The 21,226-nt window shown below is 27.5% G+C and overlaps 7 protein-coding genes across 11 annotated transcripts; 3 read left to right on the top strand and 4 right to left on the bottom strand.

Annotated features, from left to right (window-relative positions):
• Positions 1-2,085: 2,085 nt before the first annotated feature.
• On the bottom strand, positions 2,086-5,005 carry LOC117238255 (E3 ubiquitin-protein ligase RNF25). Of its 3 annotated transcripts, none has more exons than XR_004494155.1 (7): positions 4,808-5,005; positions 4,654-4,725; positions 3,765-4,005; positions 3,282-3,500; positions 2,886-3,197; positions 2,417-2,685; positions 2,086-2,358 (listed from the first exon to the last, which is right to left on the bottom strand). XR_004494155.1 is itself a non-coding variant. In XM_033503024.1 (7 exons), the coding sequence occupies exons 1-6, from the start codon at positions 4,831-4,833 to the stop codon at positions 2,506-2,508; spliced, it is 1,050 nt and encodes a 349-aa protein (XP_033358915.1). In that variant the 5' UTR covers positions 4,834-5,005; the 3' UTR covers positions 2,086-2,358; positions 2,500-2,505. The 3 variants fall into 3 exon arrangements, 2 of the variants coding, with proteins under 2 accessions (XP_033358915.1, XP_033358914.1); XM_033503024.1 differs by having other exon boundaries at positions 2,500-2,685; XM_033503023.1 differs by having other exon boundaries at positions 2,086-2,685.
• Positions 5,006-5,651: 646 nt separating this feature from the next.
• Positions 5,652-6,984, top strand: LOC117238256 (PRKR-interacting protein 1 homolog). The gene is made up of 3 exons (XM_033503025.1): positions 5,652-5,877; positions 6,077-6,256; positions 6,375-6,984. Exons 1-3 carry the CDS (start codon positions 5,779-5,781, stop codon positions 6,693-6,695), a joined length of 600 nt encoding a protein of 199 aa, XP_033358916.1. The 5' UTR covers positions 5,652-5,778; the 3' UTR covers positions 6,696-6,984.
• A 21-nt stretch (positions 6,985-7,005) lies between these two features.
• On the bottom strand, positions 7,006-11,373 carry LOC117238250 (HEAT repeat-containing protein 6). Of its 2 annotated transcripts, XM_033503012.1 has the most exons (12): positions 11,067-11,373; positions 10,650-10,898; positions 10,332-10,562; positions 9,433-10,258; positions 9,073-9,365; positions 8,640-8,981; positions 8,320-8,567; positions 8,006-8,225; positions 7,844-7,921; positions 7,566-7,772; positions 7,331-7,447; positions 7,006-7,234 (listed from the first exon to the last, which is right to left on the bottom strand). In XM_033503012.1, exons 1-12 carry the CDS (start codon positions 11,238-11,240, stop codon positions 7,064-7,066), a joined length of 3,156 nt encoding a protein of 1,051 aa, XP_033358903.1. In that variant the 5' UTR covers positions 11,241-11,373; the 3' UTR covers positions 7,006-7,063. The 2 variants fall into 2 exon arrangements, with proteins under 2 accessions (XP_033358903.1, XP_033358904.1); XM_033503013.1 differs by lacking the exons at positions 7,006-7,234; positions 7,331-7,447 and having other exon boundaries at positions 7,684-7,775.
• Positions 11,374-11,455: 82 nt separating this feature from the next.
• On the top strand, positions 11,456-12,746 carry LOC117238257 (60S ribosomal protein L14). Its single transcript, XM_033503026.1, has 4 exons — positions 11,456-11,596; positions 11,927-12,028; positions 12,271-12,465; positions 12,552-12,746. The coding sequence occupies exons 1-4, from the start codon at positions 11,594-11,596 to the stop codon at positions 12,699-12,701; spliced, it is 450 nt and encodes a 149-aa protein (XP_033358917.1). The 5' UTR covers positions 11,456-11,593; the 3' UTR covers positions 12,702-12,746.
• Positions 12,747-13,100: 354 nt separating this feature from the next.
• Positions 13,101-14,975, bottom strand: LOC117238258 (KIF-binding protein). The gene has a single exon (XM_033503027.1). The coding sequence runs from the start codon at positions 14,936-14,938 to the stop codon at positions 13,160-13,162; it is 1,779 nt and encodes a 592-aa protein (XP_033358918.1). The 5' UTR covers positions 14,939-14,975; the 3' UTR covers positions 13,101-13,159.
• A 2,134-nt stretch (positions 14,976-17,109) lies between these two features.
• Positions 17,110-19,714, top strand: LOC117238204 (achaete-scute complex protein T8). 2 transcript variants are annotated; one of them, XM_033502901.1, is made up of 4 exons: positions 17,110-17,322; positions 17,986-18,154; positions 18,233-18,433; positions 18,493-19,714. In XM_033502901.1, exons 1-4 carry the CDS (start codon positions 17,281-17,283, stop codon positions 18,921-18,923), a joined length of 843 nt encoding a protein of 280 aa, XP_033358792.1. In that variant the 5' UTR covers positions 17,110-17,280; the 3' UTR covers positions 18,924-19,714. The 2 variants fall into 2 exon arrangements, with proteins under 2 accessions (XP_033358792.1, XP_033358793.1); XM_033502902.1 differs by having other exon boundaries at positions 18,505-19,714.
• Positions 19,715-20,001: 287 nt separating this feature from the next.
• On the bottom strand, positions 20,002-21,158 carry LOC117238174 (DNA repair protein XRCC4-like). The gene is made up of 2 exons (XM_033502849.1): positions 20,982-21,158; positions 20,002-20,864 (listed from the first exon to the last, which is right to left on the bottom strand). Exons 1-2 carry the CDS (start codon positions 21,111-21,113, stop codon positions 20,094-20,096), a joined length of 903 nt encoding a protein of 300 aa, XP_033358740.1. The 5' UTR covers positions 21,114-21,158; the 3' UTR covers positions 20,002-20,093.
• Between the last annotated feature and the right edge of the window lie 68 nt (positions 21,159-21,226).

The raw sequence follows: 21,226 nt of genomic DNA on the forward strand, positions 1-21,226 counted from the left end.
GTGAAAATTACTATTTTGGCAACATTTGTGATATGGTATATAACATGGGAAAATAAGAATTTTATGTAAATAATGTGCTTTGTTCTAATACAGTGACATTGGATTAATGAAATAGAAATTGCAATATCTAATGAAGTCTTAGGATTTTATCAGAAGTTTTAGAAGCTATTAACTTTGCAACTAAGCAATAATAATATAGAAAATTATAGATTTCAGAAATAATAAAATAAATAAAGGGTCAATAATAGAAGACAAATATATACTTAAGACAAATATATGAAATATAGGATTTTATAGAACGAGAATTGAATGTTTTATTAAGTCTTTTATTAAGCTGTTTGTAACATATTTTGCATTAATTATTTCGAAAACACTATAAATATTATTATATTATAATTTATTTTATTTTTAATTAGCCATACAGTAAAATTTTATTCATGGAAAATTTTTTTGTTTATTGCATTTAATATTTGCTTAATATTAGTGCAATTTATATATAAAAGATTTTTTCATTGAATATTTTTATTACATTTGTAAGAAACATATATCAAGATTACAAAGATTCTATAGTTATAAATACATACTGAACTTCCAATTTTTAATTTTTGGCATAAAAAGTTATGTACATACATATTTATAAAATAAGCGTACTGAAAATTGAATTACACTTTTCTTCTCTTAAAAATATCACAGGTAAATATAGTATCGATATAAAGAAAACAACAAAGTTTTACTTTGAATGTATTGAACTAAATATAAGTTCTTTGGTACTTGTATGTATAAATAAATATTATATAAAATAAGTTTAAAAATAAAGAAATATTATTCTTTCAATCTGATTTTAGAAATACATTTAATTCATTCATTTTCATCCTTTTTAAAAGAATGTAAGTTCAACAAGAAGATGCAAAAATATTTACTTCTTTATTTCATATAATAAAAATTTTGTTGTAATGAAAATTAAAGATTTAGAAGAAACTTTTTGTATTATTCCAATTACACTCATATTGAACTAGGTAAAGTATTTTAATATATACAAAATATAATATAAAAAACAAATAGCTATATGGTATATAGATTTCATTACAATTTTCAATCAGACAGTTCTTTGTTCATTTTTGTTGAGACAAAGTGAAAATAAAGGTATTTTATATTGATTTACAGTATATTACTTTATATTATTTAAAATATAATTTACAAAAAATGCATAATATTATTGTTTTATGTTGTATTTTGTTTAAAAAAGAATAAAAATAATTAATCGTTTTTACGTAATTTTACATGTGCTGAAACATTTTATCGTTTATAAAAGCATTTTCTATTCTATTTTTAGAGATCATAATTACCTTAACAATATATAACTAATGTCAAATGTATTTTGCTAAATGTCATTGCTATAAAGAAGAATTTACATTATTATAATAAAATTAATATCTTAATTTATTTGAATTGGAATGATCTGATGTTTTCATTCTTTAAAATTTTTTCCTATTTTTTGTTATTACTCTTTTTCAAATATCACAATTACAAGGAAGATTTTTACATATTAACAAAACCTACTTTTGCACCCAACAAAGAAATATTTACAATAAATCTCTTTTTTAACAAGATGTTCAAAAATAAAATGAAGAAAACAAAATACAAATAAATTACAAAAATCAAAGACTTACATTTTTTCAATGTATATACTACATGACTGCAGAAAACATTTTGCGTTGTTCACATTATTTTTTGAATAGTGTTCTTTCAGAAGTAGTGGTTGATTTATACATTAAACCAAAGTTCTCAACTCTTGAGAGAAAGGTATATTTCACATGTTAAACTTGATATATAATAGCATTACATACTTTTTCTAAAGATTTACATTGCTTCTGAATATATGCATAGAGCAAAAGTGAAATTTTCGATTCCTTTAAAAGGAATGAACAGGTATTTCTTTAAACACTGATCCATGTCTGCTCTGTTATATAGTACAATCTATATTATTAATAAATTTTTATATTAATAAATTTTAATAAATGAGTATTGTAAGTTATGAAATTTATGTAAAAATGATTAATTTGAAAGTGATACATGTTATTTTTATACTTCGAGACTGCTAAATTTTAAATGACTGGTATAAAATATTTTTAGTATAACATTTTGATTGGGTATCTTTTCTTTCTTTTGCTTGTTTGTAATATGCTACAGTACTTACAGCTCTGTATACATATTTATATTTAAAAAAAGAACTAACTTTTGTACGATTGTAGATCGTTTAAAAGAGCACCATGGCTTCAGGAGTCTTAATGGATTGGAAGTCTCAACATATCCCATTTTATACACCGCTATAACGGGAATGTTGCCGAACAATGAAACCTATAATTTTAGTACATAAAAGTGATTTGAAATTAAACAGTTATTATATAATACATACACAATTATGCTACTAATGCTGTTCATATTATTGTATACACTTAGCAAAATAGAAGACCAGACAGTAAATAATTTATCTCGAACCCATTGTCATCTGGGAGTAGATTCCGTGTGCCTAACTCTGTCAAATTGACGACGATAATGAGTTCGTCCACGACCTCTGTTTCGATGGCCATGGTTATTATGACCTTGGTAATTATGATGTAGTTGCCTTGATTGATAGTGAGCATGATTTTGTGTCTGTGAGGACTGTTTTGATTGTGGCATTTGCTGAAGGAAATATTTTATTATTAAAGTATTAAAATTAAAAAAACAAAAATTACAAATTATAAATATTAGAATCTTTAGATACATATTATCAATTATATATTTTTTCATTAATAAGTAAAAAATTTACGTAAAAGTTCTATATAATTACTATTTAGTTAGTCAATACAATCTTTATCATTATTTTTAACATATAAACATACCATATGATCAACAGGTTGCATATTTTGATTTGAATATGCATTTAAACTGGTTCCCGGAGGGTTGGGTCCTTCAGTAGTAGCACCTGGCTCATCTTCTGTTCTAACCAATGTTTTCACACCTTCGGCTTCTAAGTCAATTATACCACCCCTCCGTTGTTGCCTTAAGAATAATGCTGCCATTTGTTTTTGTAATTCTCTCAGCTCTGCAGTTACTGAAAAATCAATAGCAGCTTCAACATCAATTGGAGGTGGAGCAGACCATAGGCTTTCTACATCGCAATTGATGGATTCTCTACACACAGGGCATATGGCCTGAAACAATATGTTATGTTTAATGGTAACTAGGACTGTCACAAATTTGTTTAGTTCCATATTCATAACTACATATTAGTATACCTGGAATTTATTTGTTGCATCTTGTTGCCATTGTGGCAATTTTTCTTGTTCTTCTCTATAATATCGTTCTGCAGCAGCAACATGTGCTGCTAAACAGTGTGAATGAAAATAATGATAACATTCAGTTTTTGTAAATTCATCTCCTTCCCGAAAACCATACAGACATATGGCACACTGATCCGTTGGAAGATTACTTCTTGTAAGGTGTTCTCTTATTAACTGTTATAATAATATCGCATAGATACAAAACATAGCATATAGCCAATAAAATAATAGTTACAAAAGCACAATAATATAACATAATAATATCTAAAGGAGATAATAAATGAAACACTACAAAATCCTGAAGTAACTCTGATATAAATTGAATAGCAATATAATAAAATTTAAATATAACTCTTGTACATACATTTTACACAAGCTCAATGTATACTTCAACATATTTTATTATTCATAGAACACTTTCTAATATGTGATACATACCTCAATGAGTTCAAACATAACTGGTTGACCTATGAAATCCTTACATTTTGCTTCTGCATCTGATTGCATAAGCCTCACTGTATTTTCATCTAAACCTCTGGGATTTCTGAGACTAATAGTAGGTGATATATCAGGATATCCCACAGGTAACTGAACAATCAGTGTTACACAAACATATTGAGACTGTGAATCTTCACCAGTTGAGGGAAATAACACAGTTTCAATACATTCTGGTTCACCTCTGAAAAAACATTGATTTTTCACAATACATAAATTTCTAAATTCTCTAATATCAGTTAGTTTGTGGTTCAATGAGAATTTATTATAAAGATTAATAAATATAAGTAAATCATAGAGTATTAAAAATATCAAATTCTTTATTTTACAAATACTACATATATATATATATATATATATATATATATATATATATATATATATATATATATATATATATATATATATATATATATATATATATAATAATATATATATATATAAAAAATACTTCTAACAAATAATAACTAATATAATCAATATATGATATTGTATAAAATTATAACACTGACAGTGTTATTAAGGAATATCTGTTAAGCCTCCAATTTCATACATTTGTATGAAGATAAATATTCTTATATTATATTCTTTTATATTATTTATATTTTTTATATTACTTTACTTTACTGTTAAAATTTCTTCCTTTCCTATATAAGTACATATATAAATATTAAATTTAAAATGCTTTGTTAATGGAACAAATATTTAAATCATAAATAACATTTTCTAATGGTACATTACCTATAATTTATAATAATTGAAAGTCTCAAAATGACAATTGATTTAGTTCATTTATTAGGTTACAAACATTACATTCCCTAAAAAAACCTACCTGTCATTTTCTTTTATATTTAATTCATCGTCAAGCAATATCGCTTTTAGTGCTTCAATTTCGTCAGTTACTCTATAAAATAGTTTAATATATAATAAAAAAATGGAATATTCATTGAAAATACATTTACTATAAGACCTTGCTCAAAAATTACCTTTCATCTATTACGGGTTCTGACATTGTTCCTAAAATATATAATAATATGCTTTATTTTGTGAAAATTACTTCGAATTTGACAGCAGATCTTTTTTCAGTTTTCGGCGATTATAGGATTCTTGATAAGCGTCAATGTGCGTCAATATTGAAAGCCTTCTGCTACTATTACTGCTACCAACTGGATCGCTTCAGAATTATTGGTAACATATTACTACTGTCACTAAGAGAAAAATTTCACTAAAGAAAATAATTTAATTCTGCTGTAGTCACAGCTAAAAATTTTGTTAAACATTTTTACTTTTTTTATAACAAGTATTTTCAGTATAACAATATATAACATATCATTTACGTAATATATAAAAATATATCATAATATAAAAATATATCGTAATATATAAATATATATCATAAAATTTTGCCAAAATAAATATAATAAAAATTATTAATTATAGGTAGTTAAATCTTAAGAAGATAAACTTTACTTTAAATAAAATATGTGATTTATATGTGTACATGTAATTATTAAAAAGTAGCACTTAACGTTTTTTAGAATCATGTATAAAAATATAGCAAACAAAATTTTATGAATAAAGTACGAAAGTTAACATTTATAACAAAAATTATAATAAAAATATAATTAAAAATAAAGTTGGAAGCATTATTAAAAATATAATGTACTGTAGTACATATATCAAAGATGTAAATATACAAAAATATCTAAAATTTTTTTAAATATTTTTTAATACATATATTTATGATTTAAAGTTTTTCTTATAAGACTAATTATACGATTATACTTTTAAATTTGTGTACATCTGGAATCGATGTAATTAAATCGATTTTGTTTTCTGCATATTTCACTTTTATTATCATGTACATAACCTCTCTCTGTTACCATTTGACAAGAATTGTGAATTAGTTTAAAATTGATTGAATTAAAATTCTTTTTTTTTTTGGTAATATATTATAATGTCAGAAAATAAAGAAAAAGAAGAAGAAAAACCTGTTGTTGCAAAGACAGCAATTGATTTGCAACGCTTAAAACTTCAAAAATTAATGAAAAATCCGGTAAATATATCGAAATATTAAAAAATCAATCTTAGTTGTCTTTTTTCTTTAATTCTAATCCTAACGAATATTAAAAACATGGGTGTCAGAAATATTTTATTTTTTCATATGTAGGATACCTAGAAAGATTAGGAAAAAAAGATTAGATGTATATAGGATATCTAGATTATCATCATAAAATGTTTATTTATTGCAATAGGAAAAGCCTATCATATTACCAGAACGGCCTAAAGCTAAAAGTACACCTACAGTACCAGAATTTGTTCGTAATGTAATGGGTAGCAGCGCTGGTGCTGGTAGTGGAGAATTTCACGTATACAGACATTTAAGGCGTAAAGAATATGCAAGGCAAAAATTTATTCAAGAAAAAGGTCACAAGGTAAAATAGAAATAATTATAAAATGTAAATTTATGTAACTGAAGCTATTTTCATAATTTACTTTCTTTACATTATTAACTTTTATAATTTTGTTATATGTTTGTAATGTTTTCACTAGGAGCTTTTAGATGAAGAATACCACAGAAAGATTGAAGAAAATAAAAGAATAGCTGAGGAAATAACAGCAAAGAAAAGAGCAAAAAGATTAAAGAAAAAACAGAAATGGAAACAAAATAAAAAGATGAAGACTGGAAATGTAGAACAGCATAACAAAAGTGCAAATGCTGATTCAGATGAAGAAAGTTTAGATGAAGAAGAGACAGGAGATAAAAATGATAATGAGGCCCAAAATATATCTAGTAATGAAGTTAAAGATACAAGTTCTATAAATTTAGATGAGAATCAGTCTAAACAATCGAATACTCCTGTAAATACATAAATAAGAATGAAGTTAATGGTGCAGGAAATATGTGTAAATATGAACAATTCAGTTTCTTAGCAAAGATAAATAAGATTGAAATTAAGACGCCATGTAATAAAAATATATTATTATATATATAAATTTTATTTTTAAAAAAATTCGAAGAACATATTTGTTAAATAAATTTAATCTGCGCTTTAATATTCTGTATGTACATCTTTACACGTTTATATACATACATGCTTATATACTTACGTACATGTTTATATATTGTGTAAATAAACACGTATGTATGTTTTCGGCACAATTATTGTTAGAATTTCAAATATTGGATGCACATGAATATGTATTATTAATATACAATTAATTTATTATTTTGTTAATTGTTAAGTTAAGACAACACTATCTAGGTTGTCATATCTCTTAGTTCTTTCAAAAATACTTGCTAAGACTTGAGCAATCTTTCGTTCTTCTAATAAGGAAGCACTTCTCATATATTTTTCTAATTGAGATTTTGCCTTTATTAAATCTCCCATTTTTTCAGGCACAATGATCTCCTAAAATATGGAAAGATTGTAAAAATGATATAATAATATTCAGATATTGATTCTGTACAATTTAATTTTTTATTGATTGATATATTAAAATCATACCTGGAACTGTTTCACATAATTCGAAACATCATCTACATGTTCGCTTATTTCTGTCCAAAGATTTTGCAAATCTGACACTTCTGTACAAGTAGCCACATGGCTAAGAGTAAGGCATAACTAAAAACATATATTGAAGATATTGATAGACTAATGTTTAATGAACTATGCTAGAATTTATTTAGTATTTAATATTATTTATTATTTAGTAATTACCTATAATTTTATATTTAATTACCTGTTGAATAAGAGCGTCACGGTGAGGATATTCGATGTAACTCGGTACATGCTGAGAATTTTCAAAAGCTAAGATAAGACTCTTCCATAAAGTTATAATATACTTTCCGTATGAGTTACAGGAATATAATGCCCACGCTGCATTAGTACGCACTTTAAAATTCGGACTATCACAAATTAAGTTACACAATACAGGAAACACCTGATCCTACTAAATCAATAAAATTGTATTTATTATGATAAAAAAATTAAAGAATTTACATTCTGTTCATTACATACCCGCCAAGATGGCTGTAATATATTATCTGGGTTGTTACTTAAAACTAATCCCAGAGCTCGACATGCATTCCAACGAACCTTTAATTAACATAACAATTAATAATGCAATAAAAGAGTTATTGATGCAATAACAATCTTTTAATTTATATCGTTTATATATACCTTCATATCGTTTCCTACAGTAGCACAATTTATAAGAGCCTCTAATCCTGATGATGTGTCTTTCAGTATATGTTTGTTAGGACATAAGTACAGAATACTTCCAAGAGCCCGAACAGCATTGCATTTTACTTTATCATTGTCCTTAGATGCTTTAATACTGACTTGATAAATTTGTGGTAATAACATTTCCAAAGGAATAGGTTCTACTTTTTCGTGATTTCTACAAGGACAGATTTTTTATTTTGACAGAAAAAATTAAGTTGTAAGCAAATATAAAAGATATTAATTAACTATTTAATATGTTTATAACTAACGTTTCTTTAGAGAGGCAATTGCATAAATTAGCTAATGCCCAGGCGCCCTTAATACGAACGCCAAGATTTTTATCATCAGCAGATAAACAAACTATATCAGCTAAATCCATTAAAAATCCAGTTTCTTCTTTCAATGCAGGTAATGTGACTAACATTCCCAATGCTCGCAATCCAGCAGCTCTTACAGCACTTTCTTTATCATGCACTGCGCCAAATAATATTGTAATGATTAGAACTGCTTTCTGTCTCTAAAAAAAAGTTTATATGAAATGTGTATGTATAATAAATTTTAGTAATACAATTTTTATATAAATACTCACTTGAAGTTGGGCAAATATAATAGAATTAATACTGCCTAGACAATCACATGCAGCTTCTCTTATTATTGTTTGTGGATGTTGAAGAAGGGACGTTATAGGATCAAATATAATATTCCAAAATACTGAAACATTTTTATCCTCTGAATCAATATTCATGAGACAACCAGCCATAATTTCTAGAGCCCGACAAGAGTGTAAGATTATTTGTGTTTCAGAATCTTGTATGATTCCTACTAAAGTCATTGTAATTAACTCTGTATGTGGAAACACAAGACTTCCAGTACTAAATGCCATTCTACCAATTAATTTTAGTGATTGAAGACGAACAGGTGTACTCATTGTCTAAATAATTGGATACATGATTATTTATTTTCAAAAAAATTCTATGCTTTATATCATTCATGTAAAATTTTAGCTTAAAATGTAAGTATACCTTATTTGATATATTTTCCAAACAAACATGAATTAAAAAACAAATATTTGTTTCTTTGAATAATTCATTATTGTATTCATTTATCAAATTATTTTTTAGATCTTCAATATCTATCTCTTCTTCTCCTTCTTCATCTTCTTCTGTATTGTCACTAACTGAAATATTCACAGGTTGATCTGATGCTATGTTTACAGCAGATTGCTTTACGAGTATTTCAAATATTTCTGGGGTTACTGGATCACAGGAAGCAATAGCTTCAAAAACTGACAGTGCAGCAACACGAACTGTTGGATCTATGTAAGACATAATAAATATAAAATTTTATTTTTGAATAAGAAGGTATATTAACAATAGAAATACCTTTGTGAAATATGTATGGTCTACAATTTCTCATTAATTTTGTAGCAAGTCCTGTTTTCAAACGTGTATATGGTGTGCCTTGAACTAAAGCAGCAGCACATTTTAAACCATGGGTTAAAACAGCTACATTTGTTTCACCATTTAAAATCAAACATAATGTGAAATGCAATTCTTTTATCATTAGGCATACTGTGCCAAAAAAGGTAATAAAAGATGTATGATGGACATCTTCTGCATGCATTAGAAAAGGTTTAGCATCTATCAATAATTCTGTTAGTGTACTTAGCATATGTTGCTTCACTTTAGATACACATTCCTTTAAAATACTTCTAGTCAATACTCTAGCATTGTTTCGTGATCCAGTGGCAACAATTTGTGGCCAAAATCCAAATATTTCACGACTTGGTGAATTTTCAACGAGTACCTGCAGTAACCGTACAGATTCTAATCTTACTTTAGAATCCATAAAGACAGAATTATTACTTTCAGTATCTGAGGTATCAGAATCACTTGAATATAAGCTAACTCCTTTGCATTCTGGTACAGTGTTATTTTTTACTTCAGTACCAACCTTTTTAATTGGTAGTTTTCTTACTTTTGCTTTATGATTCTTCAAATTCTTACATTTAGGAATTATATGAATTCGTTCTGGAAGATTCATTACTGCAGGACGAAGTAGCTGTGGTTTTATGGGAGGATAGTCCTTGAGACCATAAAATAAAAATGCTTGCACTACTCCCAAAATTTCTCCCATGAAATCAATGGAATGTGGCAACATTTCATTAACTGTTATTATTTGCAGAATATGTAAGCACGAACATAATATCTAAAAATTTAATTTACCAATAATGATAATGAAAACTACACAGTTTAATTTTTATTCCATATTTATTACTCACTTTTGTATGATAATATTTATTGTCATTTAAATATAAAGAAGAAGAAACAATATCTAGTGTGATATCTTTAATGATATATATCAATTCTTTTGCTATGAAAGTGCTATTATAGCTCATTAAAATTCCTTCTAAACAACTAATTGCACTATAGTGAATTTCAGACCATTGTACATGAGATAGATTTAAATACTTTTTTAGTAACTGATCATCTTCAATTAATAATTTCAAATACTGAAATAATATGTATTGTTATAAATATTATGCATTTGTAATATTTCATTTATAGATATAAAATAATTTTAAAAAATTTGTACCTACATGATTAATATTACCAAATTGTTTATTTGTTAATAAACTTTTTAAGGTTAAAAGCATATTATTATGCGTAATTGGTAAGGCAGATTTAAAAACTTCTATAATCCATTCGTTGCAATATATAAATGTTTGTTCTTGAAGCTCAATATTGTTTTGAGCTATATTGACTAATAGTTTACAAAAATTTTGTATCAAAACAGTTTCTGCAGGCGTAATGATAACACATAATTGTTCAATCAGCAATTGTACTGTCTAAAATGTTATTGAAAAGTAAGGCAGCAATTTTTATATTATGTTTTTATGTTTTGATTTAAACTAACAATCAACTAATATAAGCTAAATTACTTGATACATATTTTAATAAATATTATATATTAAAAAAATTAATTACAATGAATTAAATTGTTTGTTTAAACTTACATCATTATTTAAACTTGTCAAATATCGATAATCAAGATTATTAAGATCATAAAGGTAATTGTTGATCAACTTTGTTTCACTATTTTTCTTCCTTTTTGTCAATACAAGTAGTTTTTCTACTATGCAATCAAATTTAGTGTTATAATCTGTAGAATCAACTTGTGTTAAAGCCATATTTGTATCTTTTTAAATATAACTATAAAACATTTTGTGATGAGAAATATTTATTTCGCACAAGAATTATGTCATCACAAACGAAATTATAAGATCTCGTGTCCTAGGAATTGAAGCAGTACAGTACCGACTCGATCACATATCGACTACATAGTATATATGAAAGTCAAAAATGCGATTTAATGCTGTAAATTTAGGAACTATATCCAATATGTATTTGGGGTTTACTTATGCTACATCTAGGGAATTTTATTGTAAGACAATTTTAATAGAGACAACTTACTTTCAACAGTTGATATCATCAATGCTTTATCCGGTTATGGATTATATTGGTCTTTCGTTTCCGGTAAACCATGGTAAGTGGAGTGTGGTTTTAAATTTGGCGTTCATTGCACGTATATTTTATAGTATTTATATATAAAGGGTGTTGTTTTAATAAGAAAATCTTCTACGTACATTATATAGTTTAATTTACATTTATTTATTTTTGACAATGTATAAGAAATCTAAAAAATTATTTGATATAACCTTACATCTATCACAGTTTTCGGCCACATGGTAGTTGTATTTGTGTGTTGCAAATTATTGTTTATACCTATACAGACAATAACTGATATAAAATTCAGCTGTAATATGATAATTGTTCATTATTATTAAAATAATAGGATTGTTTCTTTGTTCAATAGCCGTTCCAAAGGTTTGTAGAATCTGGTCGCGTCGCTTATGTGAGCGATGGCCCGTACAAGGGTAAACTTGTTGCTATTGTAGACATCATCGATCAAAATCGGGTAAGATAATTTTATAAATATGTTATATCTTTTATTAAATGTTAAATTGAAATATTTAATATTGTACAAAATTGGGTTTTTGTTTTTTAAATAGTAATACAATGATGATCCAATATCTTGATAGGAATTGCCGACTGATATTTAATTGATGTCATTATGCTTTAACTGATGCCAAAATATTTCATTGTTTCCTTTTATAGATATAATAAATATTGTATATTAAAGTTTAGTTATGTTTCTAGGTTTTGGTTGATGGCCCTGCTTCAAATGTCCCACGTTCTGAGATGAGGTTAAATGAGCTCCACCTAACTAAATTCCGTATACGTTTCCCATATACTGGATCCACCCGTGTTGTACGTAAGGCATGGGAAGCTGCAAATATTAATGACCTTTGGAAAGAGACTATGTGGGCAAGAAAGGTCGAAGCTAAGAAGAAAGTAGGTTTAATATTTTATAAAGAATATGTTCTCATATGTAGCTACATTTTGCATAGTAACTAAGATACATTTTTATTCAATTTCAGCGTTTGGAACTTAGTGATTTTGACCGCTTTAAGCTAAGAAAAGCAAGACAGATCAGAAACAAAATAAGAACCGTTGCGTTTTACAGATTGAAAAAGAAGGTTAAGAAAGTAAAGGCTACTGGTGCCAGTAAAAAAGTAGAGAAAAAATGATTTTTTATTATATGAAATAAATACAAAATTGTCTTATCATAATTACATTGATTGTTTTTGCATACCTTTTATCTACATGTTAAGAGAATAAATTAAAATTAACTAGGAAACTTTACTAGCAACAAAATTTATTCATTTATAATTTTTCATTGTTTAAAATATGCAATATAAATTTTAATCTGAAAGAAAAATGAAATAAATGTACACTACATTTTTATATCATTCGTATTTATATTATCATTCTATCATGATATTATGAAGGAATTGTTACAATTACGAAAACTGAGTATTAAAATTTGTCACAACAATAGAGGTGAAAGAGATGTAGAATTGAATTAAAATGCTCTGTAAGCAATTCACAATTTACACAAATAATGTTAAATTGAACAGCTTATTAAATTACGTGTGCATCAATTAAATATAGCTTTATTTAACAATTATTTCTTCTTGTAACATATTTACTTTGATTGATAATGATTTGATTTAAGTACCGATAAATTTACCAATTCTTTGCATAGATTTAATTCTACTTTCATCACCTCAGCTGCTTTAGGATATTTTTCACAATAATCAATTATAAATCTATATGCATTAATACTTTGTTGCGTATTTTGCAATTGAATGTTTTTGTCAGGAGATATAATTTTATTGTACAATCTGCCAAGGTGGAAGTAAGAAAATAAGGCTGGTTGCATTATTTCATCAGGAAATTCTTGTATATCAGAACTAGAGTTACGAATATGTAAGGAATTGAGAAACGCTTGAAAATTCTTTATGGAACTTTTTGCTAAGTGATTAATTTTTGTTAGCATTTGCGGTGCAGGTTTTTCATCGGACGATCGTAAGCGGTCGAGTTTTATATCAAGAATATCAGAGTATATTTCTCCTAATTCAATCCAAATTTGTCTGCAAGCAGATTCGTAATACTGAGGGTTTAACTCTTTGATAACATTTTCTAATATGTCTATTCTCCTTTTGTGCATTTTTGCTTGTCTATCTTCATGCTCTTCAAAGAATGCCAAATATTTATAAGTTACAGAAATATCTTGTATAATTGATGTATGATCAGATGCATGATTTTCTAAAGTATAATATGTTTTAGCTTGCTCTAACCATTTTTGAACATTTAGAAAGACTAATTTAGCATCTTCAAAATCTAATAAATATTTATCCGTAATCTGATTAGCAATTGACTCTATCTCTTTTTCTAGGACATTGAACCTTAGGTCATCAATTATCTTTGAAGAATCCCTATTCAACTGATCATTATTCTGTTCTGATTCTGTTTTATGTAAAAGTCTTTCTTTTGATAACATCAGAAGCAAAATTCCATATTTGGCCCAACATCTGGCAACGTCTGCACTTCTGTGATTAAAATTTTCCCACTCAGCTGCAAGTGCTTCGCTTTCTCCATTATTTTTAGTTTTCTCTTCCAATATATTTTCATATTTTTGTAATATGTAAGTTGCAGCTGCTAAATGATGTCTTGCTTGAGTAAAACTAGTATTTTCCATAAGGTATTGCGACAATGTGGCTGCGTTCAGTGCCCAATCGATATAATCTAAATCTTGCATAATGTCATTTTGACCTAATTGTCTGCACAGGGTCATGTGACAATATATTGCAGACTGGCGATGGTCTTTCAAGGAACGATATACCTGAGCTAAATAATATAACGTTAAAGTATGAACTTTCTCTAACACATCTTTAGGACTTAGTTCACATTCAACTTGTTCAATGCCAAAATTCTGGGCCATATTAATGGGGTCTCTACATGAGTTATTAGTATCTATAAAGTCATTATAGATTTTCTTTGCTTGATTTAAAAAGTCTTTTGCTTTTGTAGGTTGATTCCATTGGGACCATATAATACCCAGCTGATTCAAAGCGCTTAATACTGGTAAAACAGCTTCTGGTTCTAGCTCTTTTTTTTCCAATAATTTTATACATTTCATGAATTGTTCTTCGCCTGTTTTTAATTCTTCCGTATCGGCATGTAATAAACCAAGATTTAAGTGTACCACAGCAAGCATTATTATCTCCTCCTCTTTTTCTTCCTCTGGCATATCCATCAAAATGTTAGTCAGATCTACTTCCATCGAGTTTAATACTTCGATTGCCTGATATTTTATTTTATACGGTTCGTATTTCGTTTTGTGTTTTTCAAGATCATCCAATAATTTTCGAACATCCTTGAATTTTGCTCGTATGTTTGCAATTTTATCTTTCGACTCCATGCCGTACTGTCTCGAAAACGTAAATACAAAACATTCTCGAGCATGCTCATTAGCTGGCTACATAATGATCTGATACGTCACAACATGGCGATTTGAACATTTAAACGTAGTTGCATGAATTCACCTGAATATTTTGATATATTAAGTATGAGATCAATTATTTAAAAGTATTTAAACATATTGGTAGATATTGGTAGATATATTACTGCAACTTGTATGGAATATTACTTTCCGCTAATTAATCAACTTCATAGAAATAGTTGTTAACAGAAATATAGGACTATTAGAAGTTTTGTTATATTTTTTCTAAACTAAAAGTTAATAAAAAGAAACGATAATATTTTTTAAATTATATTTCTATTTACGAAAAATTTATCAATTTAATTCAATATTTAATTTAATAATTCAAAATAATGATAGATTTCAGAAAAGAAAAATATTTTGTAAAATAATATAATTTTTACAATCATTAGATCCTTATTTAAACATATTCATCCTGACAACAATGGACAATTGATAGATATTACGCAATTTGTCATTCTCATAATTATTATAACGTTATCTCCAAAAAATCCACGATTATGGTATATTGTTCGTGGATTATGGCAATTCTCGTATGCCTGTCGCAAGTTCGTAATATTACATGTATATACACATTCTTTGATTTTCTCATATTTCTACAGACGTAATATTTTCATATTATTTCTGTCAAACACATAGTAATGTTCGACAACATTTCAAGTTCGTTATGAGACAATTTGCGTTATTTGATAAGATCTATCTACCATATACATGTATCACACTGTATACAATGTATACAATATATGTGTATACAATCACATGTATACAACATAAAAAGATATAAGAGTATCAACTTCCTGCAACAAGATTAAGGCTTTGATTAATACCGTAAAGCAAACGATAGCATTAATCATTTTATATTTAATTACGAAAACGTCATTTATCGGATATTCACTGTGTTGTGCAATCAAAAAATGTTTCTTTTTCCTTTATCAATAGTAATAACAATAATAATAATAATAATAAAATAATAAAAAGAAAGATCATTTGATAATTCAAGAAATACAATGCTAAGTTAAATAAAATTGCTTACGGGTCTAATTTTAACAATCCTCAAGCTTCTTAAAAGTCTCACAAGTTGTATTAATCTCTGTATTTATTTATTACACAATTATGAATTGCGAATTTTTTTAACGACTTATTTTCCTAGAAAAGACATTTACATTTAAAACAACTTTTCTTCTTTAGATAAAAATGTTCAGCAAAAAATGTCCAAGTTACTATTTCAAAATTCTACAACGTTTTAAATTTAAAGTATACAGCGGACTTTTATTTCAATTTTTATATTTCAAAGAGGTAATATCATGTTACTATATATATTTTATGAACGAAAATGAATGGTAAAGATGAGCTAGTTGTCAAATGATGCGATTAAGAACTCCTGTGAGAATAATTTAATATATTCGATATCCGGCTGATCTTCCCCCCAGACACATAAATGCTTAATTTTTCTATAATGATACAGTTTCCAACGCATTCTCGAAAATGATCGTTATTCTTCGCAATCCGTTATACTTGCATCGTCTGTGTCATTAGTATTTCCATCGAGCGGGCGTCTATTATGTTTCGATGTTTACATTCCCACTTTTATTCCGATCATCCCAGTGGCTCTCATTTGTCTTGATAAGAAGAAACTCTCGTATTATTTGTCGAAATTAAATAAAAAATTGAATATAAGCTCAAGTATGGCTTTAAAAATGATTCTCGGCAATAAAATGTTACAGCCGTTTTTTACAACGAAGTCTTTTTAAAGTCGATAGTTTTATGCAGTTTTATACAATGAGCAATACGCGTCAGCCATCGCTATATTTGAGCTCGTTCTGGATAGTTTAACAGAAAAATGCTTCCAACCTAAATTCATTAAGTATTAAGTAAAGAATCTACAATAATACAAGAAAAACTTTTAAAAATATCTTTTCTCCGCAAGAATTTAAGCCTGAATCCTTGAAGTTTAGCACAGCTTTACTTAAGCAGCTTGTACCCTTGAACTGAAGATCTAATGACGATTCTCCATAAATTGAGAATCTCTGTTGGAACACCTGAATACTTAATAAATGGATAAAATTAACATTAATAACGACTGTCTGTGACCGATCCACATCTTATCCAACGACAAACGAGTTGGACAGTCGCGTGTGATATATGCCTTAGGAAAGTTTCTCGAAGAAGGTAGATCGACAGTACCTTTGGAACTTTCTTGTCCAAATTGTCCCAGGAGCGATCAGCCGGTATCTCTATTGATAACAGTTTGATTTTTCGGCATGGACTCGGAGGAATACGGCAACGAATTGTCGAGAAACGAGGTAAAATCCTTCAACCCCTTGCTGACATGAGTCCGAAGTCAGAAGTATTCCTACGAGGAGACGTATCATTATACGAAATTTTGAGAATTTTCGTTTGGAAAAACTATACTATATAGCATCTTGAAAGTTTCTGTACATATTCATTCATATTTAAAATTTTGACATTTTTTTGGCGATTAGTACTGGTTATTAGTTAATGTATTTAAACTTTTTTGTGGCGTGTTTTATCTCTTCACTTTGCGACTCATAAATGAATTGAAAGTTGTAATATATTTACTTGATTTTAAATCAAGCGGAAAGTATATGCGTAAAGAATAATTGAGCGAATTTTCAAACTAACTAGAAAATTTGTTTTTAAGATATTAACGATTGAAATACTCTTTCGAGAAAAGCGCGTTTAAACTCGAGAGCAAGAATTAAACGAATAAACGTTTTTAGATGATTAAACCAATCGATATATATAGTAGATAAGAATTTGCTACTTCAAAAAGCATTTTTAAAAAAGAAAGGTAACTTATGAAATTATACTTATAATTATAATTATACTGAGTGAGTCACTTAACTCTGCCATCTTAAGTTGAAAAACTATGAAAGTTGAAACATGCCCTATGATCTTCATCTTATAAAATGGAATACTTGAAAACAAATTCTTTTTGTTTTTAGTCAGAAAATGATAGCACTAATGAAGAATGCGCTCATTCGCCTATATTGTTGGATCTAGATAAAAATTCTAAGCAACAGCAAGAAATTTTAAGTCAAGAAGAAAGCTCACCGTCTAAAATTCCCAACGTCGACCAATATTTGCAGAATCAATTAATAAGACATGGGTCAGGTATAATTTATATCCATATTTAAAAATAATAATTATCAAAAAATAATTAAAGAATAACAATAAAATATTTATGTATAGAAAATACAAATATATCTCGACGACACTTTGTGAGAAGATCATGGCAGGATGAAAACTTCGAAGATCGTCAACAAAATAACGATCGAGTATTTGTGATAAGAGTTCCCGAGCCGGAAGTGATAAACACTCATCCTCATCTAGAAATTCTTCATGAAACCAACATAAAATCGATCCAAAGAGAACCATCGCAAACTGAGAAAGGTGGAGAAAATAATAAACAACCAAAAATTTAGATATTACTACTATTAAATTAATTTTAGTTTTATTCTCAGATTACAAAAAATCAGCTTGCGACCGTGAACGGACAAGAATGCGTGACATGAATCGTGCTTTCGAACTTCTACGATCGAAGCTTCCGATTTGTAAACCACCCGGCAAAAAGCTTTCAAAGATCGAATCACTTAGGCATGCGATTACGTACATACGACATCTCCAAAGTCTTTTAGAACCACAATACAGTTACCCTCCGAGCGTATCTGAGAGGAACTACTATGCTAATAGTACACCAATTACTACAAATACTTCTTTGGATATGCAACATACACCTCGATGGGAATCGTTAGCTTATTGTCGTTACGATTATCACGCACCGTTCGTTAATCCCTCGTTGTCAACGTTATCTTCATCTATTCACTCTCGAGTACAACCGGAACAAAATGATCGACAATTTTTTTACGAAGCGCGACATTAATACACTCGCAATGAAATTGCCATAGATCTTCTTAGGATCTTTCAAGCAGAAATGACGTACGATTTCAATCTCTACAACAAGAAATGGATATTTAATTAAAAGTAATTAGTAAACCATAATTACCGTATTGAATACTTTATGTGCCCGGTATGAAGTTTTTAGTACGGTCTTTATAGGAGAGGGAATGAAATACGCTTATTTAATGCATCTCTACAGAAGACCTTTGCATAAATTATTGTATTAGTCCTAGAGTGCAAGCTCTCAGGATCATCTGGTTAGTGAGGACGCGGCACCTCGGCTCTAGTTTGCAACATGAGCCATATGCTATATTCTGCTGCTTCTGTGAGTTCAAGAAAGTCGAAAACGGAGAAAAAGAGGTCCAATTTATACTTGAAATGAAATTTTTCTACTATTCACTGAAATCCATGCATGACTTATGATGAGTGAAATTAACTCTGAGGGGTTATCATATATTAGCTCGTAAGAGCCGCTGAATTAAGTAGCCCGGTTTCTCACTTGCATTGAGTAAACGACGATAATTAATATTTAATTAAACATTTAAATATTTTGGATTTCTATATTTAAGAGGATTTTTGAAGAATATTTAGGGAAGATTTTTATGAAGTGAAAGTAATCGTACCACCGCGCATCGCTGGTAAATTAATCTTTTTCGAATAAATAATTTTTGGTAATTTTACGGAATTGAATAAAAAAAAACAAGTTTTACATATTCCGGATTATTGAACTTGCTTTTACGTTTAGAGGATAATACAATATTTTATAAAATTTAATGAAGTAGTTTTTCCTTTTCTAATACTCCCTCTTTTAAAAGGTAGTAAAAGATATTTATTCAATATGTACATTACAATTATGTAATTAATTACAAGATTCATATACATCAAAATCAATTTTACTTTTAAAAAATCATTGTATGTACTTACAGCAATATTATATGTTATGTAATATTTACGTTAATAGTCCATATATACTTTATACATTATTAAGTTAAAAACATTTTAATTTAACAATTAAAACAGTTAAACAATTAAAATAATTTAATGAATTAAGTTTCATTAAATTAAGAAATACTAATTCCAATTATTTATTGCACAATCTGTGTTTTAAAATATGTACAATTGTAAATAAAAGTTATAAATAGATCAACTTGCATTATTGAGAAAATAATTCTTCCTCAGATTCTTCTTCAACAAAATTCAGGCTTGACTTCTTAGGACTACAACTTTCTTCTTCATTCTTATTCATTTCTTTTACATACTCATCTGGAGTATGTACCTCATTTCTTGCACAATCTTTACTGGTGGATGCCTTAGGAATTATTTTATCAGTAATAATATGATTTGTTTTTTTACTTTCCTGGATACTTTTTGGGTTATTATAATTAGGTCTTTTGCTAACTTTGATAATTGTGGAAATATCTTTCACAGTTTCATCTTCTTTCTCAGATTCTTCATCTGTACATGCATCAAAAACTGATTCTTTAACATTTTCTTTCTTTTTTATAGCATCTTGTAATTCTTTAATTTTCTTTTTCTTCGAATTTAAAACTACTATAAACTTCTTATAAAGATCCTGTTCCATAGTAATTTTGATTTCTATTAATTTTTCCATTTTTGAATTTATTTCTTTATTTACATTTATTAAATTTTTATTTTCTTCTTCTAATACTGTCATCTTATCTTGAATGCTTTGACAAAATTTCAGCAATTGTTGAAAACTTTCCCTTACTTGGAAATCTGAAATAACACACAATTCAATTCTTCCAAGAGTCCATAACTTACTTTTCCACTCTAAAATTTTGTCTTGGAGGAAAAACTGAATTTTTGTATCTTTCCCACATAGTATTTTCTTCGTCTCTTCGATATACTCATCAGATGATTTAGATAATTCATTAGAAAAATCATTTATATTTTTGGTGCTCATCTACAATGTAATTTGCTTGTTAATCATTTTCAATTAAGAAATAACAAAACTTATATATTTTTTAAGATTTACATTAATTAAATTCAAATTTTGAATTTCTTTGATTTGTGAACTAACCTCACCACTTAAAGGCGACATTGTTGAATTTAACAGCATTACCTTAAAATGTAAATTAAACCATTCTACGTAAAGTGTATAATATTTGTTATCAATTTGATTAAAAATTTTACATGCCGTTATTTTTGTCATTGCAATTATATGTAATTGTTATTAAGTAGGTTATGTCATTTAAAGCAAAAAATCGGTTGGAATATTAAAAAAATAAATAACATTTTGTTAATAAGTTGTATCACTGTAACAAG

Source organism: Bombus vosnesenskii, unplaced genomic scaffold, assembly GCF_011952255.1.
Source record: "Bombus vosnesenskii isolate JDL3184/JDL3185 unplaced genomic scaffold, Bvos_JDL3184-5_v1.1 scf7180000013444, whole genome shotgun sequence".
NCBI lineage: Eukaryota > Metazoa > Arthropoda > Insecta > Hymenoptera > Apidae > Bombus > Bombus vosnesenskii.